Here is a 26,554-nt window from a genome sequence, read left to right on the forward strand (position 1 = left end):
GGGGTGGATGATGTGAAATTCCCAAAGAATCAATAAAGAAGTTAAATAAAAGCTAAATAGATAAATAAGTTCCCTCACTCATGATGTGTTGCTTTCTTCCCCACCTATATTTAAATAAGCCCCCACTGAACATCCATTCATTGTTATCTTAGGAATTCATCAATTCCTATCTCTCATTTTATAACACTTGCAGCATTTTATGTAGCAGCGTTACTTATTTTACTACATTTCTTAAAATGGAAGTATTCATAAAGAAAAATTCTACTAAGGGGAAATACCTATAGAGCCAAATGCTCATATATACACATTTATGTACATGCTGATAAAGGAGTATAAAAGTCAACAAAGTGATATGATGACAGTGTTCTTAGTAGTTAGTACTTTCCACTAATGTACAGCTAGGCTATACTCTACAGTATTATCAGTCAGTAGCTACTCACATTACACTGTAACAACAATACGAACGCAAAAGAGGAAAAAATAAAGCTGCATACATCAATTTCAAATACTAGGCATAATATTTGATCTACAAACATATTAGCAGCTTTGCTTTCTTACAAACAAAATTATAAAGAAAGCGGCTGATAGCATATTAAAATAACAAACATTCTCCCTTACTTCTGGTAGCCTTTGGAAATCTTTTCTTCAGTTTCTTCCTTAATGGGTTAAGCTCAGTCATTATTTCTGGAACAGCTACATAAAAATCCACAACAACCTCATCATCCAAGATCTGAAAACCAGAGAAAAACAGAAACAGCTCTTTACAAAAAAAAAAAACAAAAAAAAAAACCCTTTACCTTTTCAGACAGAAGTAATTTCAGCAAGATTTGAAAAAGTACTATTATACATACATTTCTTCAAAAACAGAATTATATAAATACAGTCACCATATATGAAAAACTTCAGAAACAAAACACTTTGTTATATTTTAAAAATAGCTGCATGCATTTTAAACACAATTAATGGTTTTAATTCTACCATGAGATTATGCTAGGCAAATGGTGTTATAAGCTAGAACATAACATTGGTATGTATCCAACTCACACGCATCTCCCACAGAAGAATTCAAGTCTATTAAAACTGAAGAGAGGTAAACAGCTTTCAATAGATCACATGCAAAGTCAATAACTCCTATTACCAAACTCATCAACAGTCACTAACTTTCTAAATTTAGTGCACCAAAAGAACTAAGTCTATCATTTGCACAAAGAACTGAGTTAAAATTCTCATTGTTACCAATAACTAAAAACAAAAGGCAGAGGTCAAACGTAAATTCACTAATAGTTTGATTTACCATTCTCAGAACAAAAGGATTAACAATTAGATTTTAAAGAATTAGTTGATTAATTCAAGCAGATACCCAAAATAATTATTGCACCACTATACTATATTCCACTTAAAAATTTACTTAACAATAAAGTTAAGCAAAACATTGCCTCTTTAAAAGAAAACACTGCCAGGGTGCAAATATTTCACTAGTAACATTTATATTCACACGAAATCTTGCCCATCCAAAGCCTTGGTTTGGGTTAATGAATTCAGAAAAATTGAACTCTGATAAAATTAGGCAATATTCTAGGATTTTTATCTTCCTGTTACTAGTGTTTCATTTAAAAAATTCCTCAATCTTTAAGTAACATTCTATGCTTCTCTTAAAAATAATGACTTGGCTGTGCAGTGGTTACACACACCTTTAACCCCAGCCCTCAAGAGGCAGAGACAGGCAGATCTCCATGAGTTTGAGGCCAGCCTGGTCTATAAGAGCTAGTTCCATGATAGCCAGAGTTGTTACAAGAAGAAACCCTGTCTCAAATAAATAAATAAAATTTTAAAAATGACTTGCTAAGTGAGAACTTCTCGTGTATCATAAATTCTGCACATATTTCATACATTTAATTCATCCAGTGTTCACAGCAATCCTATAAGGCAGGTACTAAAATTAACTAAATATTTCAGATGAGGAACCTGGGGCCTCAGAGAGAGGAGTCAGCATGTGTCCTAAGAGATCATAGGCAGTAGGGTTCTAGAAACAGGATTTCCATTCCCAAGAACATGGAAACAAAGGCAACTTTGAAATGCTAAAGAATTGTGTGTACGGCTTTCTTTCATTAACAGGCTTCCTAAAACTACTTCTACAACATGTTCCTTTAAGTTAAAAATTATTGTGAATGTCATGCTACAATTAACCTTAGGAACACATCTTAGAATAAAACGAATCTGTAGATAGAAATATGCTTTTACAAACAAGAAAAAAACATTACTTTCAAATAACTCTGAGCCAAATATATGTGTGACATTTCAAAATGAAATGAATTTAATAAATAAATTAAGAGCTTAGAAATGATTCAAAGTAGCCGGGCGGTGGTGGTGCACGCCTTTAATCCCAGCACTCGGGAGGCAGAGGCAGGCAGAACTCTGTGAGTTCGAGACCAGCCTGGTCTACAAGAGCTAGTTCCAGGACAGGCTCCAAAACCACAGAGAAACCCTGTCTCGAAAAACCAAAAAAAAAGGAAAAAAAAAAAAAAGAAATGATTCAAAGTTCAGTAATTACAGCCTACTCTACATTTTCTTTTATAAAAAGATTTTGTCTTTATTTTTATGAGTATGAATGTTTTGCTTGCATGTATGTCTGTGCATCACATGTATGTCTGGTGCCCATAGCGACTATAAGAGGGCATAGGATTCCCTGAAACTGGAGTTACAGAAGGTTTTGAGTCACCATGTGGATTCTGGGAACTGAACCTGGGTCCTCTGTAAGAGCAGCCAATGCTCTTAATTGCTGAGTCATCTTTCCAGCTAAATACTAAGAAAAAGAGTGTAATTTAGGAATACAGGATTGGGGGCTTAGAGTATTACTTGGTCTTAGAATATTTGCCTAGCCTGTTTAAGGCCCTGGGTTCAACCTTGAGTATTGCAATAAATAAATAAACGTACAGAACAGTGATTGCAAATCTACAACCATGATTTACCTGAAAAACTGTTTTGAACTTACATCATAACATGAATGAATACCTTCTTAACTACCATGGAAAGCTGTCAAACACTTGACGGGAAGAACATCCCGGTTAAGATAACTTACCACCACCAGGGATCTTAAAGAAAATTATGTACCTACAATATTTATATACCAAAAATCACGTTTAGATTTTCTTATTTCGGTTTCTATCTCCGATGTTTCTTTACTGAACAGTGGGGCTGTGCAACACATTCTCCTCCCTGAGGAACTCCGACCACTTGAGAGCTGAACTGAAGGAGTGGCTCTGACAGCTTGAGAGCAGACAGAGGTGGTGCATGCTCGGTGATGTTAATTTTCTGGCTCCAGAGGCCAAGCCCTACTCTCAAATTCCCTAGCACTTGCATCTATTTACATTTTAGCAACCAAAAACCCTTTAGTACTTTTTAAATAATGAAAGTGATACACCAGAAAGAATGGGATACTACACTTGGATTCAGTCGAGAACCTGTGTTAAATAAAGCAAGGTCCATCCATTCCCACTTCCCCAGTGTGCACACTCTGGACACTGAAGATTGCATAAAGGCTCCAGGCCTCTCCTGTTGTGGCTGGACTGGCTCAACAAGTTCAAGCCAGATGAAGAAGTGTTTACACAACAACCTTAAACAAGGAAGGAAGACTCTTCAAAGCAACTCCCAGGGAGAAGCTGGGCTTCAGTTTCCTGAGTCCCCTCCTAGGCTCTGTGTCCTTGTATATGCGTTTTGCTCACCCCATAAAAGCCTTTCTTCAGCTACTGATGTGTCTGCTCCTGTCTGCTGAGTTTCAGATTTCTTTGCTGCTACCTGTTGCCCCTGAAATTTTTCTTGCCTTTTTAAATCTCTAACTAGAAAAGCAAAAGAACCCAATTGAGGCCCCTAGATGGGTGACAAAATTACTTCCATGTGGGAACATAAAATGAGGTGTAACCTAACTCTCTTGTTTCCTGGGCCCTGGTCAATCAAATTTGGCTCCAGGATAAACTATCTCCAATGCCCTTTAAAAAAAAAAGAAAAGGGGCTGGAGAGATGGCTCAGTGGTTAAGAGCATTGCCTGCTCTTCCAAAGGTCCTGAGTTCAATTCCCGGCAACCACATGGTGGCTCACAACCATCTGTAATGAGGTCTGATTCCTTCTTCTGGCCTACAGACATACACACAGACAGAATATTGTATGCATAATAAATAAATATTAAAAAAAAAGAAAAGAAAATAAATTAAAATCACCATCAGACAGCTGGGCGGTGGTGGCGCACACCTTTAATACCCACACTCTGGAGGCAGAGGCAGGAGGATCTCTGAGTTCCAGGGTAGTCTGGTCTAAAGAGGGAGTTCCACAACAGGCTCTAAAGCTACACAGAGAAACCCTGTCTCGAAAAACAAAACAAAAAACAAACAAACAAAAAATGAAAACAAAACAAAACCACCACCATCAGATTTAGAACACTGCTGGCATGCTTTGTACCCTGAAGGACTTGTCCAGTAAGTCAAAAAAAAGATTCAACAAAGGACACAAATTTCCTGTAAGCAGAGATTGCTCTTTCATTTCCCAGCCACTCAGACCCAAATAATCACATAGAAACTATATTAATTACAACGTTGGTTGGCCAATGACTCTAGAGTATTTCTAGCTAGTTCTTACATCTTAATCCATTTCTATCAATTTGTGTATCACCACAAGGTTGTGATCTACCAACAAGGCTCCTAAGGTTCCAGCATGTTCTTCTCCTTTGGCAGCTACATGGCATCTCTTTGACTCCGCCTACTCTCTCTATATATATCTCTTCCAGCCTGGCTTTATTCTTCTAAGCCACTGCCAAAGCAGCTTTATTCATTAACCAATAAAAGCAACAGAATACAGAATACAAAAGGACATCCCACATCACTTTCAAATCAGTTTTTCCTGTCTCCCTGTTGCCCACCCCCATTCATAATGTAATTTAATTAACTTATTTAGAAGAGGGACTAATGTTAAGGAAAACCTTTTTGTAATTTTAGAAATAACTATATGTCCCTTCCTACCTTAAAAAAATGCTATTCTTCTCTTCATAAAAGGCTCCCCAGGCTATTATTTCCTGAAGGTGTGCTACTTACTCCTCAGCTATCATGCTAAGCTGGCCTTGCCACTTCAAGTGGGCTGGAGAATAAATGTTCAGAGGAAATATCATGCTATGGAGATAAATACCAAGTAAATGATAATTTCATTCCCAGAGAGAAAAAAATACTTAGCTTTTAAAATATGAATGAGATATTTGTGTGTGCTAATATTTAGATTTCATTTTAAATCTCACATTCAAAACCAGAGTAATATTGGCCTTTCTATTTTATTTACAAAACTTTGATGACAACAGTAAAGAATAAACAAATGGGTGAGTGTGTGACGTAATCGATGGTCAAAAGCTTTGGTGGCTTTTTCTTAGACTTGAAACTGAAGAAAATACAAGACAAATTTCCTCTTTTTATAAACATTCTATTTTGGAGATGATCTAATCCCACTGATTATGTGCAAACACAGTAAGTTAATGGATGGGATGAGAGATAGATGGCTCAGCAGTTATAAAAACTGGTTGCTCTTTCAGACCTTGACTAAATTCCCAGAAACCACATGGCAGCTATTAACTATTTGTAATGTATCTCTGGTCCCAAGGAATCCCCACCTTCTTCAGGCCTCTAAAGGGCACCATGAAGAACAGACATGCATGCAGACAAAAACTCCATAAACACAAAATAAATTAGTGGATAGCAGAACTATCAGAACAATCTTTATAGCCAATGAACATAAAACACAATACCTTCTTAACCAGATCTGCTCCTCCTGCAAACACAGCTCCATTCTCTTCTGCTATTTTAACCTCTGATGCATTCTACAAAGCATAATAGTTTAAACATTATTTTTAAACAAATTCATTATATTCTCAATAACTGTCAGAAACATCAATTATAATCAAAATTGTTTTATTTCTAATTGAAAATGCATCAATTTTCAATTACTGCATTAGATACACTACATTCTGAAAAAACAAACCTTCAATTTGTGTGTCACTGTAGTATTTGACTGACAGAAGAAACACATCTTGATGACATGTAAAGAACCTAGTAAGTGCCCAGACTGGTGACACTCGCCCTTAGTCCCAGTACTCAGGAGGCAGAGACAAGCCGACCTCTCTTATGAGTTCGAGACCAGCTTGATCTATGCAGCAAGTTCCAAAACAGCCAGGTCTATGTTTATGGACCCTGACTCAAAATCAAGCAAAAAGAACCCAGCAAGTGACATGTCTCTGGTTCTGTCAATAACAAAAACTTAAAATATGGTTAGTTTTACTAACTTTCATTTTATAAAACTGATATGAGGAGGAAAATTTCAATAAATCAAAAAAAAAACCTAAAATGTAAGTCATGTCTGAAAATTTCAAAGAAAAACAGTATTTGTGATTTTCCTTCCACATACCCCATTTCTCTCTTTTTGTTTTCTGGGAATATATTTCACTCCCTTAGTTACTGAAGCACTTGAAGCGCCTGTTGGGTAATATTGTTTTCAGGTGTGACTTCTGTTTACACTGCATTTGATTAACTGTGAAGCTGTGTTACTGTGCCTGTCTAAAACACCTGATGGTTTTAATAAACTGATGAATGGCCAGCAGTGAGGGGAGCAAGTAGGTGGGGCTGGCAGGCAGAAAGCATAAATAGAAGGAGCAACAAAAGAACAGGGAGAGGAGGGCATCAGGGACCAGCCACACAGCCAGCCACGGAGTAAGAGTGAAAGGAAGACACACAGAAGTAAGAGAAGGAAAAGCCCAGAAGCTAAAGGTAGTCAGGGTAATTATTTAAAAGCTGGCAAGAACAATGGGGATGTTCTATTGGGAACTCACCAAGGTCAGCTGGACTGGGTCTAAAAAAGCATGGGATAAAACCAGACTCACTGACTGAACATAGCGGACAATGAGGACTGCTGAGAAGTCAAGAACAATGGCACTGGGTTTTGATCCTACTGCACGTACTGGCTTTGTGGGAGCCTAGGCTGTTTGGATGCTCACCTTGCTAGACCTGGAAGGAGGTGGGAGGTCCTTGGACTTCCCACAGGGCAGGGAACCCTGACTGCTCTTCGGGCTGATGAGGGAGGGGGACTTGATTGGGGAAGGGGGAGGGAAATGGGAGGTGGTGGCGGGGAGGAGGCAGAAATCTTTAATTAATAAATAAATTTAAAAAAAAAGCTGGCAAGAAACAAGCCAAGCTAAGGCCAGGTGATTCTAACTAAGAATAAGAGACTGTGTATGATTTATTTGGTATTTGGGTGGTGGGCCCCTCAAAAGAGCCAAACATCATGCAGTACACTCCGACAACTATAATCCCCACTAACTGGAAAGAACACAGTTTCTTCCTCCAGAGTAAAACAGAGAAAATAAAAAGTCTCAGTTATGAGAGAAAAACTAAGCAAAGAGGTTAGTACATTATAAACAACTGTCAAAAACACAGAAACCCGACAGAGCTGGTGTCCACACCTGTCATGTCCTTGCCTGCTGGCTCCACGACCAGGTATTAATTTGTTTTAAGCTGTGCTTGTGAAGACTCAGAGCAGTAAATGGTCACTGTTGTGTAAAATAACCCTGGTGTTTCTGAGGAGTTTGGAGAAGACCTGAAGACCCAGGACACAGCCTACATTTCTCTTCAGGTTCTGTGGAACAACACTGCTGTGGCGGCCTGGTAATGGGGGCAGGAATGCTCTATGCATCTCCTTCTCAAATAAGTCACTGCTTTGAGCTTTAAAGGACTAATATGAATACTGAATTTTCCTCTAAGTATCTTCCACTACTCTCTTCATTAATTAGTAATAATTTCTTAAAAATTAAATTATACAATTGCTGACAAAACTACTTACCCCTGTAAACACAGCAACTTTGTTGACTTCTGAAGCAAAAGGGTATGGCAAACTAATAACACTGGCAAATGGCTCCACTTTTTTCTAAACATACAAAGGAGAAAATAATTACCAAAAGTTCATCTTTTCTATTATCTTCTGGATTCTATAAAAAAAAAAACTGAAATGTTCTTCATTTTTTTTGTTTTTTTGTTTTTTGTTTTTTTTTTTTCGAGACAGGGTTTCTCTGTGGTTTTGGAGCCTGTCCTGGAACTAGCTCTTGTAGACCAGGCTGGTCTCGAACACACAGAGATCCGCCTGCCTCTGCCTCCCAAGTGCTGGGATTAAAGGCGTGCGCCACCACCGCCCGGCCCATGTTCTTCATTTTTGAGGTGTTTTGGTTGTTGGGTGATTGGCAGGATAGAGAGGGCCTTTCTGCAGACTTGAAAATCAAGACCTCTTGCCTCAGCTTCCAAGTTCTGGGAATAGAGGGATGCACCGAACACTCAACTCCTGCTTTAAGTTCTTTCAATCTACAGTAGCTCCTCTCGTCTATTCCAAACCATTCTCTGGTTATAATTTAAAGCTCAAAACACTATATATGTTTGTTTTAAAAAATAAGTATCTAAATCTCCCTTCCTAGCTCCATACTCCATTGCATGTAGTTTCTATCTAAATCATTTATCAGTTTCTCAAACGTTGGGATATACATTCATATCTGTATCTCTCTTGATATTGAAAAAAAATCAGGGAATAAATGGAAACCTGGTTTCCATTAAATGAATGTCAACAGATGTTTGTTAACCTGAATTAAATTTTCAAATGTACTACAGACTCAAGGAAGATGAAGAAAATAGCTAGACATCCTAGCAAAGATAGAATCCCTTAATGTACACCATGGCTCTAGGCAATTATAAATACAAACCCTAGATCTACAAGAGAAAGCCAAGACTGAAAAGAGCTTCTTGGAGAGTCTATTTTAGTGTGACCTAGATCACCATCACTTCAGATGTATTTGGGAAGTGAACTGAAAATCCGAAATAAACAATGGCATCATTTGAGACACCATACAATAAGTACAAATCCCTTACTTCAGAATGAATCTCTTCAGTCATTTTGGTGAAGGACCTACCTAGCTCTGAGGGAGATTCCATATGAAAACAGGTTCTAGGGCCTCCATAGGCCTGACAGAAGAGAAACAGGACTGTTCCTCTAATAAAAGTGATTTTATTTTTAGAAAATTTTTTTCAGGTAGCAATAGCTTCCTGGGGATTTTTCAGACCAGAAGGCATAAATTCTTCAGTACACTTCATATCAGCCATCCAACTTACTTTCACTGATGGGCATTCCTTTTCTACTAACATGCCCAGTAGATTTCAGTAGTCTCCCAAGGTGAACAACCACCATACTAGCACCTGGGGACAATGGCTTGCTCTACACATATTTGGTGAGAGGCATTAAACGATGAGCAGTAGGCTGCTTGCCTACAATGCTCAAGGCCCTAGGGTCAGTTCGCAGCCCTGGGGTAACAAAAACTGAGCAAACTAAGACAAAGATCAAATCATTAGTATCATATTCTATAAATAGATTCCATGTCCAAATGATGCCTGAGGTCTTACAAGACACCGTTACGTCTTATACCCTCATTGAGAAAAGGTAATATAAAAACTTCTCATATGAATAATTAATAATTAATTAATAAGTAATTAATATGCATAATTAATAATTAATATAAAAAATAAAAATTATAACATGGTTGATATTTATTTCAAATAAACAACATCTAAGAAGTGACCCAAGCCTTGGTTCAGTTCTTAACTCTTTCTTCTTTATGCCAAACAGTCTACATCTGCACCTCAATTTCCTGATATTACTACAAAATTAAATGCAAAACTCAATGCAAAGTACTGCTGAATAAAGTGACTATCTGCAGGAAGTTCCCAGTGATGTTGACTGTCATTAGGAAGCTCCTACTAAGCTGATATATATAACCATATTTAATCTTGAATGGAGCTATACGAACTCAACATTTTACCTTTATAATAAAAGTGAACATGCTGAAATATAAAAAGGCAAAGCAAGGAATCTAAGGAAAGAAGACAACACCCTAGCAAGCTTTCAACATATTTTATATTTTGTAAGAAATATATTTCTCATAGTAACATAGAAAGACCATCAGACTTTCTAAAAAATATTAAAAGGAATTTTTAATTTTACTTTTACATAAATTAGCTTATCTGAAGTAGCCAGTTTAGCTATGGCTTTTTGATACCTCCTTAGTTTTGGCTGTTCTTCTCCACCCACCCCAACTCTCCCCTTCACCACCTCCACCTCCATGTAAACCCTTTCCACCCCCAGTCTCCCAGCTTCAACTTTCAAATCACATGTTCTCTACCCCTACTCCCACCCGGAACTTTAAAACTTAAAAGCATCAATTTATGTGTCTATTTTAATAAACACAAGGCTACATACCTTTTTCCCCAATGTCATATCTAATGTTAAATCAAGGTAGACGCCTTGCTTTGGATTTGTGAAGTCCAGAACCTGAAACTTCTTAAGTAAATGAATAGCTTTCTCCACCTCATAGATCCGCCTCGGGTACAAGCGTTTTAAATAGACATCATCTTCAGGTTCACTTTCCATATACGTATATGACTTTATTTTTTCTATATCATCTGGATTTTCACCTGACACCTTTTCCTTGTCTTTTCCTTCTTTCTTAATTTTCCTTGCCGGCCTTAAAACAAGATACATGAAAAGGTCAGTTACATCAGAATGCATTCAAGGAGATCTTTTCTAAAATGTCGACTGACATGAGACAGAAAACCAACAAGACAGGTTTTTTTAAAGATTATTTATTTATTTATTTATTTATTTATTTATTTATTTATTGTGTATACAACATTCAGCTTCCATGTATGCCCACACACCAGAAGAGGGCGCCAAATCTCATTACAGATGGTTGTGAGCCACCATGTGGTTGCTGGGAATTGAACCCTAGAAGAGCAGCCAGTGCTCTTAACCACCGAGCCATCTCTCCAGTCCCCCCAACAAGACAGTTTAACTCAATAGTACTGACTACTTTACTGTTTCCCTAACTCAACAAATACCAAGGAACCTGTACGGTTTGCAGTCAGTACACGGTGAATGAAGCAGTGTTGCTATGCTCTGAAAGTTTACAAAGAGGCAGAGGAAACATACATGTAAAGGAATGGCGTCAACATACTGTGCTGAGTATTAAAAGGCTCTTAGCAGGTCTTAGGAAGACCCTTAGCCCAACCTAGGAAGTTAAGTTGTGAAAGAAAAGATCCCACATTCAATCACTGACGGATTAAAAAAGATAGTCCAGATATATACCTAAAGGAACTGTCCATACACGAACTAGTACACAAATGTTCCTAGTGACATTATTCATTAACAGCCCCAAGGGTAAAGGAACCCAATGTCTCATCTGCTGAATAAAAATATAATTGCGGCATTATACTACAATGGAATGCTCCTGCTCATTTTTAAGTCAGCATGCAAGTGATGAGTTCTGGCACATTTTCATAGAGATCTGTCACTCTGTTTCTCTTTAGTCACCACCTTCCTACACGACTCTGCTCCTCCTCTTCGCCCCTTTGCTGGTCCCCACTCCTCCCTGCAGTCGCCCCTTCTGCTTTCATGCCACTTGTGTTCCACGATCCTGTCTTTAGCACAACTAATGATCACACTTTAATTTTCTAACAAAATGAACACATTTTTCTGCTGATATCTTGATACCTTTTTTGTGGCTGAAATAAATTCCATGGTGAATATGAACCACATTTTGCTTTATCCATTTATCTGTTGATAGATAAGATGGCTGATGTCACAACTTAGCTATTTTGAATTAGTGCACCAATAAACACAGACAGATGTGCACCAATCTCTACTATGTTGATTTACGATCCCTTGGGTAAATACTCAGGAGCAGTATAGCTGAGTCATATGTAGTTTAATTTTCAGTTTTTCGAGGAATCTACACACTGACTTCTACCTTGTTTACATTTGTCTCCCTTTTCCTATAGCCCTCCAGCATGTTGTCATTTGTTTTCTTGGTGATAGCCATTCTGACTGGAGTGAGATAAAACTCTGAAAAAAAATTTAAATTTTGTTAAACTCTAAAAAAAAATATTTATTTATTTATTTTTGTTTATTTATTTATTTATTTATTAAGTATACAATATTCTGTCTGCATATATACCTGCAGGCCAGAAGAGAGCACCAGACCTCATTACAGATGGTTGTGAGCCACCGTGTGATTGCTCGGAATTGAACTCAGGACCTTTGGAAGAGCAGGCAATGCTCTTAACCGCTGAGCCATCTCTCCAGTCCCAAAGTTCTAAATTTTTCATATGGGGTGTGTGTGCACGTTGGTGTGGAGATCAGAGAACAACTTCTGGCAGTCGGGTCTTTCCATCATGTGGATCCAGGGACTCTAGCTGTCAGACCTCATGACGGGTACCTTTACCCACTCGACCATCTTGCCAGCTCTCAAAGCAGTTTTAATTTGAACTGCTCTGATAGCTAAGATTGTTGAACATTTTGTCAAGAATTGGCCATATATATTTCTTCTGAAAATGGTCTGCTCAATTCATTAGCCCATTTATTGATTGTATAATTTTTGTGGGGTTTTTTTGTTTTTTTTATAGATTCTAAATATCTATTCCCCTGCCTAATACACAGCTAAAAAAAAGATTTTTGTCCTATTCTATAGGCTGTCTTTTCACTCTGGTGATTTTTTTTCCTTTGCAATGAATACAGAAGCTTTTTTATTTCATGTAAGCCCGTTTGTCAACTCTTGGATTGATTTCCTATGCTGCTGGCGCTTTTTAGAAAGTCGTTGTTTACATGTTAAAGAGACTATAATAGAATATTAATCAAGAACAAAAAGAACAAAGTACTTAACTCATGCTACAATATGTATTAACCTTAAAAACAATATATAAATACATTAATAGTATAGTATCTTTATTATATAGCGAGAGAAAACAGTCACAAAACAACACAAATTATTCCATTTATACAAAATATCACAAATGGGAGTGTGAATCAGAATTAAAAGCAGACTTAGTGGTCATCTAGGGATGGAGAAGGGGGTGTTAAGGGAGTTGGACATTAAAAAGAGGATATCTGGAAGAGTAATGAAAATATTCTAAATAAAATATTACAGTAATGTTTGCACAACTCTAGGTATATAACAAAAAACTACTGAGCTATACACCTTAAATACCTGAATTGTGCTATATATGAAATTTATCTTAATGAAGCCACTATTAAAAAAGAAAAAACAGGTTGACAAAGAAACAGAGTAAAAAGTTTTGAGCGTCACGGAATGAAGTGTTAGGAAAGGGACCGCTGCAAATCAAGTGATGGCAGTGAGAGTTGACTCTTTCTGTAAAGGATCAGAAAGCAAATGTTTTAGCTTTGTGTATCATGTAGTCTCCATCGCCATGATTCAACTCTGCTACTGCAAAAGCAGCTGTAAGAAATCCATAAAAGGATAAGCATGGCTAAGTTCCAACAAAACTTTATTTATAGACACTGGATTTGAACTGCATAATTCTTATGTGTCACAAATATTGAAATATATAAAAATTAGAGTGGGGAAAAATTAGTAAAATGCCTTTGGCACAGCGTGGGGACCTGAGATCAGTCCCCAGAACACACATTAAAAACCACATGTGGTGCATGTTCCTCTGATCCCAGAGCTGAGGAGGCAGGGACCAGAAGATCCCTAGAGCTCACTGGTTAGCCTAATCAGTTCACTCTGATGAGGGCCCAGTGAGACATTCTGTATCAAAAAGAAGATGGATGGGGGCTGGAGAGATGGCTCAGCGGTTGGGAGCACTGGTTGCTCTTCCAGAGGTCATGAGTTCAATTCCCAGCAACCACATGGTGGCTCATAACCATCTGTAATGAGATCTGGCGCCCTCTTCCGGCATGTGGGCATACATGAAGGCAGAATGTTGTATACATAATAAATAAATAAAATCTTAAAAAAAAAAAAAAAGAAGAAGAAGAAGATGGATGGCTCCTGGGCCAGAGATTACACCTGATGATAATCTCTGACCTACACACACACAAACATGATCACACACAAATTAAAATAAGTAAAAGAAAAATCCCTTTTAGCCTCATAAACTATGCTGTGGGACAATGGTCTTGTACCCTGCAAAGGCAGGCAGATCTCTGTGGGTTCAAGGACAGCCTGGTCTACAGAGTGAGTTCCAGGACAGGCGGAGAAATCCTGTCTCAAAAACCCAAAAATTAATGATAAAAATAAAGAGTCTAAAATAAAGGCACATAAAGATGGAAAATACACAGAGATTCTGGATACTATACTATATGTTATTGCATTGTCTTTGAGTTGTTTGATGGCTGAGGAAGGAGCAGCAGTTGCTAAAAGACATTTGATTATAAATGCTACTAGATTAAACCAACAAATGCATTTTGAAAATGCCTTGAATTCAAAATTTAAGTCAAAAGATATAGAGAAGAGGTTTTGCTTTTGTTTCCATAGGAAATGAGAGGCTGTGGATTCATTCTGAGTTAAGACAAATCAGGTTTGATCAGGAAGACCCCCTGAAAAATCCCCAATAGGAGTGGATGGCCCAGATGATCCAACATTTCAAAGGACCTCTGTTGGAGTTTCCTCTGAGTTCTACATCCAGAACAAACTCAAGCCTCACAGAATATTCCAGTCAGGACTTGACCATAATCCTATATTTTCTTTAGGGCCCCATAAAATTATCCGTGCCCCCAGTCAGCAGGAAGTAGCCTAGAAAACTATGCCCACATTCCCCAAAAATGGATTATGAATTGTTTTCTTTATTTAGAGTGTTGGTTACAAGTTGTTATGGATAATGGTCTGGAAAAGAGTTAAATAAAGGAGATTAGATTCAGAGTTCTTGTTATAAAAAAAAAAGGGGGGGGGGCAAAAGTCTTGTACCGTGTAAAGATTTGTCACTTGTACTGGTTTAATAAAATGCTGACTGGCCAGTAGTCAGGCAGGAAGTATAGGCAGAGGACCAGAACAAGAGAATTCTGGAAAGAGGAAAGGCTCAGTCTACAGTAGTCACACAGATACAGAGGAAGCAAGATGAGAATGCCTCACTTATAAAGGTGCAAGCCACATGGCTAACATAGACAAGAATTATGGGTTAATGTAAGATGTAAGAGTTAGTTAATAAGAAAGGCTAAGCTAATAGGCCAACCAGTTTATAATTAATGTAGGTCTCTGTATATTTCTTTGGGACTGAACAGCTGCAGGACCAGGCAGAACAGAAACCTTTGTCAACAAAACTGTACAAAAGTAGATAGTGAAGCAGATCTGCCCCACTGCCACAGTTTGCAACTGCAGAACTCAAGAGGTAATACAGAAAGTAGGAAGCTGGGAGGTAGGCTTGGAAACTCAGGATCACAATGAGGCTGTTTTAGAGGCAAAGACAAGCCAGCAAGCAAGAATGACATCTGAATTTCAAGTTTAGAGAATCCCAGCTGCAAAAGAAGAAACAGAGCTGAAGGGATGGAGTGGGAAGTAAAAGGATATTCCCTCTCTTTCTTCTCGAGAAGGGTGGCCAAGGCTGAATAAACAGCAACAAGGCTGAAAAGATGATAGAATAGAAAAATGTTTGCAAGGTAAATACAGAAGATGGAGATAGAAAGAACAGTCTAAAACGCCTCTTGTGGTTTAGGCTTGAGGAACCAACCAGGTGTGGAAGGAATAGTGTATCATTAACTAGGAGCTGGAGGAAAAAACGCGACCCAGTTCTCTGGAGAAGGAAGGGATATACTCAGTGCCCAGCAGACAAGTGCTCTTTACCTCCTCTCTCGATTCAAGTCCCCAAGGAACAGAATGCATTCCTTAGTCTGCTGATGTGGCAATGTGAATAATTTTGGCTGACAAAATTAAGTGACAATTTCCCTGCTCTAAGATTAAGGCAGAAGAGGCTTCATATGTTTCTATATTAATGTTTTTATTTCTGTCATTTTCATAAACACAAGCCCAAGCTAGACACATGAGAGACACATAGACCAGAGCTGGCCCCACAAAACCCCAGGCTAGATTAGACAGTGCTCAGCCAACCTGCAAGCATGGCAGCATAGCAAGCCATCAGACTACCCAGCCTGAGTCAGCTCACCCACAGATGGGTCTGCAGTGATGAATAGGTTCACTGCAGGACAAGGCTAATGAGTGCTTAGAAACACCTAGGGAATGATGTCAAAGAGGAAACGCAGATAAAAGTTTAAAGCTAAGAAAACAAAGCTAGAGGTAATATAATTTTCCAACATTTATTCAAATCACGAAAGTTTTAAATTAGTAAAACATTATTCTAGAAAGGTATCTGTGTTCTGCAGTAGACAGAATAGTGGCCACTGATGTGGCTTGTGTGTCAAATGTCACTTACAGGCTCATGTGTTTGAATACTGGGTCCCTAGCTAATGGCCCTATTTGAGACACTGGGAACCCTTTAGGAGGTGGAATCAGGCTGGACTAAGTGGATCTCCCTGGGAAATGTCTTGAGGTGGATAGCTCAACCCTGTTTCTTGTTCTCTCTCTGCTTTCTAATCAATCCAGATGTGAAAAGCATCCTCCCACTCCCCTCACCACAGTCAAAGGCTGCTCCTGCCACCAGGCCTTCCCTACCAGGCTGTACTATACCCGCAAACCATAAGCCAAAATAAATCACCCCTCTTAGATTGCCTTCTGTAAGATATTTTGTAACTGAAATGAGAAAAATAACTATTACACCCCCAGAAGACAACCATGTCAGGATAGTGACCAAAGAGAGTTTGCATGTGCCTAAAATTAAAGAGATGGAGAGATTACCCTAGATTATCAGCATGAGTCCAACCACCTAACCCTTACAGCGAGAACTTTCCCCTTTCCCAGTCAGATCAGAGGGAGCTGAGTGCACGATTATGATGGAAGCTGCCACTGCTCCGAGACTGAGGAATGTGAGCAGTGTCCTGCAGGTGGAGTGACCAGGAAACTCACTCTGCTTACAGCGTCCAGACAGTGACTACCAGCACCTCACTCGTCCAACATGCTCCATGTCAGACACGAAATCTAGACAAGTATAACACAGAAAATCATGTTGGTTTAAGCCCCAGAGCTTGTGGTCATCTGTTACAGTAGTAACAAAAAATAAATATAAAGTCTCAGAAAACATATGGAAAAGAAATACTGGCAATTTTTTTTACTCTCCAAATCAACCTAACATAAAATTCAATTCTTCTTAGCACTCAACAAATCCTCTTATCGCCACTAATAATAGTATCCTCCCCACTAATAAGCAACTGATCACACTGGCAAATAATGATAATCTTCATTTTAATGGCGCAGGCTCCTTTCAGACTGCTGACAGCAAATTTAAGTAAATGCCCATGTCTCAGTAGCTCTACTGAGTACCTACTAAATCCTGACACCTCCCAAACAGGAGGAACCACATTTTAATCTTATATTTACTAACGGAGTAACAAAGCCAAAGGCAGACCAGAGAACCTGTTTAGGAAGAGAGTGTTCTATTTAAAATAAACAGAGGTTCTAGTCAAAGCTTTCAAATTTACATTAAATAAAATCTTAATTTCACAGCTAAATTTTCAAATATTTAATATGAAAATAATATGAAATCTCCAGAGACTGAAGTGACTTTTTTTGTAAATATAAATATTTGTGAAGCCCTAAAAAGTCTGATAAGTGAGATTATGATGGTTAGAGCACAAGGTACTTACTTATCTGTGGTTGGGACTTTGCTTCATAAAATATTTGAGTTGTTCAATGTAAACATTTTTAGGTTTCAAGTGGAACAATGCCTTAGGAAATATGAAAGACTAGTATGACAACATCACAGTATAGAACAAACAAGACTCTCAGGAAACTGCTACTGCAGTGTAAGCTTACAATCCCAGCACTTGGGAGGGAGACAGGGGAAAACCTTGAGTTCAAAGCCACCCTAAGCTATACAGCCTGGTCCAGTCCAGACGAAGCCACACAATATGACCCTTTCTCATTTATTCTGGGGACGAAGTACTTGGTCACTCAAGGTCCTGAGTTCTGCCTCTACTACCATAAAAGCGAGGTGGAAGGAAAACACGTTCATCAAAAAAGCAAACTGCAATTAAACAAAATCCTTCAGCACAAATATGGTACAAACTAATCTCACAAACCCATGCTTTGCTCCCACAGCTCTCCAAATCCACCGTCTTTACTCAGAAGAGTCACGTTAAAAGACTTCTGTTGCCCATGCAGTTAGGTTAGACTATCAAAGAGCTTAAGAGCTGTGACTTTGAGATCAATATAAATCATGCTGGAAAGAGGGGGAGGAGGAGGACACCTGGCAGCCCGCATCAAGAGAACAGAATTATCGCAGTTACCTGGGTAACTAAACCACACAGATTAAATGAGTAACAAGAGACTGTACTCAGCTAATGACTTTCGTCCTGCCACATCTGTCCTCTAACTACAGAAACATGAGAGGAAGAGCAATCCATGGTCAGACCCAACCACAGAAGATGAGAAAAACACAGTGCTATAATAAAGTTCACTTCAGGACTTGAAAATCTGTGACCCCCAAGAAAACAATCCAGGTATTTCAAAAGCAAAAAATCTTTTACTTTGAGGTGTTTTGTTTGTTTTCATAAAACTAAGTAGAACTAAATAATATTTAAGGCTAATACGAGATAAATACACTAACATCTCTAATAGTGATTTATTCTTTACTTTTTAAACTAAATGCAGTTCTGTTCCACTTAAACTGTGAAAGCTGGAAAAAGCACTAGCATGGAGAAGAAAGACAATGAAAATTCCCAGCTCTTCTTGACAACACCATGGAGACGAGAACACATAGCTGAGAACGCTGCAGGTAATCCAGTAGCCTGAACTCCAAGGAGAGCCAGCCCTCTCCACACCCTCACCATGTCTCTCCAGTGACAGAATTCGGAGAAAGGCAAGCAGGTAAGACAAAACTGAGAGGCTAGTGTGGCAATGGAAGCCGTCAGGAACACATGGAGTTCATGCTTTAATGGGCCTTTCCCACACACCTCCACGGATGCATCTGGGAAAGACTGCAGCTGCTGGAGACTAGAGAGCCTCCGGGGAGGGTGCAGGATGGAGGGAAAGGTAAACACCCACTCTATCTGTAGAAAGGAAGAGTGCTAAAGTCAAGGCAGGAAACAGTACAGGGCCCAGTCTACTATCTATCCGGACAGAGGTCGATGGCAGAGACTGCCCTTCCTCCCAGCTCTAGCCAGTCAAGCACTGAGCACTAGGTGACTATCGCCTACTGCTAGAGGAGGCCAAGGCCCCCGCTGAGATGCAGCTGCACAGAAGGAAACAGCACCAACAACTCCACAAAGAAAAACCCAGCAACCCAACCCCCATGCTGAGCACAAAGTAACGGTACAGAGATTTCGGCTGGTGGTAGCCATGGAAAAAACCACAAAACCAAAACCTAGCTCAGTCCTTTACTACACTGGCTCAACATTGACACATTAAAAGACAAGCCTACTTGCTGTGTAAAAACTATTTACTTCAGTTGATTATAGTACACAGGACATCCAGCATTTTTTTAGAAAGATACATAAAAAAGCAAAAAAAAAAAAAAAAAAAAAAGACCCCATTATAAAGAAAGAAACAGGATCAGACTCAGATGGCCCAGTGGCAAACAAACAAACAAAAATCCAGGATCTGCTACTGGGAAATGGAGTGGGGTGGACAGGGCTCAGAATGACAGAGAGCAAAGCATGGTATCTCGAGCAAGGCAATCTCAGGGCTCAGAAGGCAGAGGCAGGCAGGCCTCTGTGAGTTCAAGGCTAGTCTGGCATGTTCCAGACCACCTAGGACTACTTAGATTCTGTCTCAAACCGAAAACAAAAACAAAGAACAACAAAGAAAAGCAATGCCTCAGATCTTGACTCCATGAACTATTTTTAGTAGATTCTGAAGTTAGTCATTAAAAAATAAAGACTACAACTAAAATTGTGAACACATCTCATCAAGTTACTAAATAATCTTATGACAAGGTTCCATACCTTTCTAGAGTGGGCAATATTTCTCATGCTATGCTTTTAGATCAGTGAAAAGCACCAAACTGTACAGTAAGAATTGGAGATGACATATGATAGGAATTTCCTAGAGGATAAACAAAAATGTTTTAGAATGTCCTTAAAATAAGCCAATAAATACTTGCGTATAGCAGAAATAAAAAGAAAACTGCACAAAAAACAGGCAAAAGATATACATGAGAAATACACTAAAGAAATGCAAACACGGATAACTTCTAATATAGAAAATTGGCCACTCTTCCTTCACGCTGTCTACCTCTGGGTTATGTTGTTCTAAATTACTACTGAACTACACTGTTCACGAGCACTACAATTTAGATTCCTAGCACCTAAATAAAATTTAATCTTTGGGCTTCCATTCCTCTATCTGAGAAATGCTCATCATAGTTATCTGTCTTCATAACTATTATGAAAATTAAATGAGCAAGTATATAAAAAGTGTTCAATTATAATACTAATTATTATATAGCACATAAGAATTCTGTAATTTTTAATCTTTAATATCCTATAGCTCTTAAGCATTTAATTATTTTTCCCTCAGCCATTTCTTTTAACTATAGAAATGGTGACATTAGGAAAAAAAATCAGAAAAAGATGATACTCTGCTTTATACGTCATTAACATCAATAATACCCTTGGGGGAAAGAACAGTGTTATGCCCAACAACCAAATGGCATGAGCCTTAAGTCCAAGAGCTCAGCCAACATTGCCTTTCAGTCCTTTCCCTCATTCAGTTCAACAGTGCATCATCAACCAAGCTCTTCGAACTCTTGGTAATCAGAAGCTGTGAGAACAAATTTCATCCCTTTGTATTTCCATATGTGGAAAGTCTACATAAGAAACTATAAATATATATGTATATACATGTGTGTATTTCTATATAACACAATGAACATTAAAAATTTGAAATTCCAATATATCATTCCAGAACTGGCAATCCTGTAACATCTAATTATAAAGAGCACCTTGGAGAAAATATCATTTAAAAAGAAGGAAAAAACAATTTTAGAACTAAACTTTTTTTTTTTTTTTTTTTTTTTTTTTTTTTGGTTTTTCGAGACAGGGTTTCTCTGTAGCTTTGGAGCCTGTCCTGGAACTCCCTTTGTAGACCAGGCTGGCCTCGAACTCACAGAGATCCGCCTGTCTCTGCCTCCCAAGTGCGGGGATTAAAGGCGTGCGCCACCACCGCCCGGCTGAACTAAACTTCTTGAATTCAAATCGTCATTCTGGCAGATGCTGCTTCTCTGCTCAGGACTGGCTCTATAATCTCATTGTGATGGTTAGTTCTAACTGCCGACTGGAAGCCATCGAGGTCATTTGGGAAGAGTCTCAGTGAGGAATCTGCTGGGTCATGTTGGCCTGAGGTCATGTTGAGAGAGTCTCTTAAGTGGGTTACCTAGGGTAGACAGACTCACCCATTTCAAAGGCTGGGTCCCCAACTGTATGAAAATGGGGGAGCAGATAAGCACAGGAAAGAACACACACTCTCTCTGCTCTAGACTGGGGATACAAGCCGCTGCTTCAGGCTACGGGTGCCTTGGTTACCCCACAATGATGGGCTAGGACTTGGAACTGTTCATCAAATAAACCTTTCCCTCCTAAGTTGCTTCTGTCAGGGTATTTTACAGAAAAACTGAGACATTATTGGTAACTTGATATCTGTCTCTTAAAATGAACATAACACAATAGCTTAAAATGCCAGTGGTGAGCAATTAGCTCAAGATGTTCATAGATGCTGCTATTATCAAGTCATCTCTTCCCCTTGGAATACCAAAGTCAAACGAGTACAGACAATGAACTTTTACAACTATGGATCTTTATAGAACTATGGTTGTCAATCAGAACTTTAACAGTAAGTGAAGCAGCTAAAAATAAAAAATACTTACTTCGTAGCAGCAGCAGCAGCAAAATGTCTGTGGGTCCAGAGAATATTCACAGAGCAAAGGGAAGGAGGGGCCTGGTAAACTGTCTTGGAAAAACAATCCCTTTGATGTCGTATCAAGGCTTGGAAGAAAAAAATATATATAACATTAATCATCACAGTCATACATTTTTACATTCTAAAAATCAGTATTTTCAAAACAAAAGCAACTAATATTTTGTGGTTCTCAACCAGTTTTAAAAAATATAAGAATAGCGGCTGGAATTTTTTTTTTATCATATAATAATGGAGCTGCCTCAAAAGCAAGAGAATCTGAATTTGGATCTCTCCAGAATGCTGTGGAATATGCTCTTGTAGCCTGTAAAGATTTGTCACCTGGCCGGGCAGTGCTGGTGCACGCCTTTAATCCCAGCACTCGGGAGGCAGAAGCAGGCGGATCTTTGTGAGTTCGAGACCAGCCTGGTCTACAAGAGCTAGTTCCAGGATAGGCTCCAAAGCTACAGAAAAACCCTGTCTCGAAAAATCAAAAAAAAAAAAAAAAAAAAATTGTCACCTGTATTGGTTTAATAAAACACTGATTGGCCAGTAACCAGGCACGAAATATAGGCAGGGCAACCTGACGAGGAGAATTCTGGGAAGAAGAAAAGTTCAGTCTGCAGTCACCAGCCAGATGCAGAGGAATCAAGATGAGAATGACTCACTGAGTAAGGTACCAAACCAATGTGGCTAAACATAAGTAAGAATTATAGGTTAATTTAAGTTGTAAGAGCTGGTTAATAATAAACCTCAGCTAAAAGGCCAACCAGTTTATAGCTAATATAAGCCTCTGTATGTTTTGTTGAGACTGAATGACTGTAGAACCAGGCAGGACAGAATTTCTGTCTATACCAGAATTCACATGAAAAGCTGGGTGGCGGCATATGCCTACAATCCCAGGAATATTAAGATACCAGGAAGCTTCGGCAAGTAGCCTGACCTATATGGTAAAGTTCCAGATCAGTAAGAGACCATGTCTCAACAGAAAGTGGTAGGCATCTAAGGAATGACCCAAGGTTGTTGTCTGACCTCCACACAAGCAATGCACATAAATGCAAACACAGAAACGCATGTACACAAACATAAAATATCCAATATTGGGGTAAGGTGTAGTGTAGTGGTAGTTCCTGGCCTAGCATGTGCAAGGCCCTGCATTCTCTAAGCAGCACCACTAAAAGGAAAAATAAAGCTTAGAAATTATGCTGAGAGAAACAAAAAGCAAGCAGAGGTGTCTAATATCTAGCAACTTCTTCTATTCACTTATTTTATTTTGTTTTTGAGACAGGAGCTCACCATTGATTATTGTGACCTGGAACTCACTAAGTATGGCCCAGGCTGGATTGAACTATAGGTAACATGTGATTACAGGCATGAGCTTTTATACTCTCTTCACCTATTTTTACTAATTTAAGCTTAATAGATTTATTTTATTCTTATTAATAAGAAGTATATACATATGTACCCCTAGTTTTTAAAACAGTTTCTATTTTATTTATTCATTTTTAAAGTTGATACATTCACAGAGTTGTCTGAGTTCTTCTAAAATCAGAACAAAACGGGAAATTTGCCCTACCAGAGCAAGGTTTGTTATAAGAAGGGGCAGGAAGGAGAGAGGGTAGTGTTGAGGATGAAAAGGAAAAGCCAAGTATAATTGTATATGGATAGAAATTCAACAAAAACCATTTCTTTGTAAGCTAAATAAAAATTGGATTAAAAGGAGATTATGTGGGATGCCAGGCTCTACGCTGCAAATATGTGTTGCTTTTATTGGTTGATGAATAAAGCTACTTTGGCCTCTGGCTAGATGGGAAATCCAAGAAGAAAGATAGGGAGAAAGAAGGTGGAGTTGAGAGAGACACCAGCACCTGCCAGAGAAGCAAGATGTGAGGTAAAAAGTCACAGCCTTGAGGTAAAATATAGAATGGAAATAGGTTAAGTTGTAAGAGCTAGTTAATAATAAGCCTAAGCTAATAGGCCAAACAGTTTGTAATTAATATTAAGCCTCAGAGTAGTTCTTTGGGAAGGCAGGAAAGAAATAGGTCCAGAAGGACAGAGAAAAGACTTCCAGCTGCAGAGAGAAATTATAAAGTCATGGTGGTTCTATATATTGATAGTGGCACAAATACAGAAAGACAAACTGGTAACATTAAATATAAATAAATAAACTCATCCAAAGTTCCCAGTACAAAGGGGGGAAAACCCACTCAGAGGTGAATTGTAATGCTTAAAATGCTTTCAGAATAGAGGAAAATGTCTTTATAACCTTTAGGGAAGGAATGGCTTCATAAACAAGACAAATAAAAAGTCAGGTCTGTTATACAGAGAAACCTTGACTTAGAAACCCCCCCAAAAGTGGTTATATTTTTTAAAATAATTATATTTATTGTTAAAACCTTCAGTTTGTCAAATTTACTTTTTAAAAATTAAAAATTGAGGCTATGGAGATGGCTTACTATCAGTAGAGTGCTTTCCATGAACCCCCAACACACATGTAAAACTCTCACATAGTGGCTCCTCCTTTCAATTCCTATAAAAAGGAGGGTGATTCCTGTGACTCACTGGCCAGACAGTGTAGACTCAAATTACACTAGCATGTGAACACATTAGTATATTATAGTGGTCAATGCAACTGACAAGACTTTTAACAATGGGCATGTTGGAGACTCCTATTATGCCAATATGTGGGACATTGACCTTGGGTCAAATTGTGTTTTTTTTCCCCCACAAAACTTAATCAAGAAAGCAGTGTTTGATTTTACTGTGAGCACACAGTTTATAAATTAGATAATCTAAGTATCATTGTTTTACATACCAGACTAAGAAACCTCTAGAAAATGAAGTCACTTACCATATCAAATGCAGGGAGAGTTTATGTATTGCAGGTATGAGTGTGAACAAGAGCATCATTCTAAGAAGTAATATGGAACTGCCTAGCAAGCACATCATGACAGTGTAGCAGTCCTCTTCCAGACAAGTACCGTGTACATGTGCTTTAACAGACATGTACAAGAACAACCAGAAGACTGTTTCTAAGTACAGAACTCGAGATGAACTCAAGCATGTATCTACCAGGACTGGATAAAGACACTCTCCTGTACCAGAAAGCTAAGACTATAAGAATCAGCGAACTGCTATACATTGAGATTCACAAACACACTGAGCCCAAAGAGCCGTGACAGAAACATTACTTAGAATATGCTATAGAAAGAACCAGAAATTTACATTTTCAACAGTAATCAAACTGCTACAGCCTGAGCAAAACCAAATTACAATAGCATCACTATTTATACACCCTACTAGACCTAGTCTATCTTTATTTCCAACCCCTCAGTGGTCAATGTGTCACTGTCTTAGCACTCATTCACTCCACACAGAAAACTTAATTTGCCACCAGACAAAATAATCCTCAGAGTTTCCTCAACTACTCATCAACATACCTGATACTACATCCATTCGTTAAAACCTCCTCCCTCTCGACCTTTCACAAGGAGACAGAAACTATTTCATCTCTTTTAGTAGATACTGAAAGGTTAACAGTCCCAAGAGATCCATCCCTTCTCTCTAAACTTCTTCTCTCGGAGCCTCTCAGCAGACTTTGCTGCCTCCCATATAAACACAGGCCACCACCCCTACTGCCTTGTACTCCTCACCCCTGACTGAAAGGGCTGCCAATGTATTTTCCCTCCCATTCCACCCTCAGAGTGACCTGCTCCAAGAGAGAAACCCAGCGTTGCGCTGTGGGTCGCTTTGAAGTAGTGATGACCGTGTGGGCTGTGGAGCCCAGAACGAGCACGGAGGCATTTCGAATACCTAGAGCTGGCCCGTGCTTGCAAGACTCTGGCGTGTACTCTGCTGCAACAAGAGACACGGCTCTAGACCTATTTTCCTTCCAGAACACTGGCTGTCTTACCTCTACTGAGGCAACGTATGGCGGCCGCCATGTTGACTATTCCGGATTGTGTTGACGAAATTGGTCCCGCGGTTCAACTGCACGGACAAGCGACAAAGGTTCCGCTGGGAAGCTGGCAAAGGGGGAAGGTGTTGGTGGGGGCAGAGGAACCAGGCGGAGAGCCCTAGTGGCGGCGTTCCGGTCGGTTCCCCAGGCGGGGACTCCGTTTTGTGGTTAAGGCACAAAAGCTTTACAACCTTCAGGAAAGAATGACTTTGTTGAAAATGCTGTAATTATTCATTCCTTCTTATTTTTTCTTTACATCCTGCAGATGTATTCAGAGCCACCATTTAAACAGGAAGAACCTAGTTTCCAGCCTAAAGTCCTGAAAAACCTGGAGTACCCCAGCTTCCTCTGCTACATTTCAGCTTTGCTAAGATCTTTTTTTCTCTAAATGCACGTTGCTAGGCGATAGTGCGCCGAGCTAACTTGTGCGAGGTCCTGAGTTCGATCCCTTTGATTGCAAAGAGAAAACAATCTGCCAAACTTCCAACCTCCCAAGGCGGATCAGGAGGTTCCATTCTCTAACCCCCTTTCAACAAAACGCCAGACCAACGTTAATCTTTCAGCAATCTGCTTTATAGTTCCCGGCCGTGGGCAAGCTGTGCCATAAGACCAAGCGAGCAGTACAGTGCTTGGCGTTTAGGAAATAAGTCTCGGGTTTTGTTTTGGTTCTTGCTTTTTGTTTGTTTGTTTGCACCTAGTATACAAACGATCAGAGATAATCAGAAACCCATGCACAAGTTATTCCCACA

At 39.0% G+C, this 26,554-nt stretch overlaps 1 protein-coding gene across 1 annotated transcript in view; it reads right to left on the reverse strand.

The window, feature by feature from the left end:
- Positions 1 to 25,860, reverse strand: part of Mrpl1 (mitochondrial ribosomal protein L1) — a 61,186-nt gene extending 35,326 nt beyond the window's left edge. The window contains exons 1-6 of the mRNA XM_057772566.1: positions 25,761 to 25,860; positions 21,819 to 21,936; positions 10,315 to 10,579; positions 7,864 to 7,947; positions 5,780 to 5,851; positions 619 to 730 (exon numbers count right to left, since the gene is read on the reverse strand). Of these exons, the coding sequence (XP_057628549.1) occupies positions 619 to 730; positions 5,780 to 5,851; positions 7,864 to 7,947; positions 10,315 to 10,579; positions 21,819 to 21,936; positions 25,761 to 25,791 (682 nt within the window). The 5' untranslated portion in view covers positions 25,792 to 25,860. The remainder of the gene's footprint in view (positions 1 to 618; positions 731 to 5,779; positions 5,852 to 7,863; positions 7,948 to 10,314; positions 10,580 to 21,818; positions 21,937 to 25,760) is intronic.
- Between the last annotated feature and the right edge of the window lie 694 nt (positions 25,861 to 26,554).

Source organism: Chionomys nivalis, chromosome 6, assembly GCF_950005125.1.
Source record: "Chionomys nivalis chromosome 6, mChiNiv1.1, whole genome shotgun sequence".
NCBI classification, from domain to species: domain Eukaryota; kingdom Metazoa; phylum Chordata; class Mammalia; order Rodentia; family Cricetidae; genus Chionomys; species Chionomys nivalis.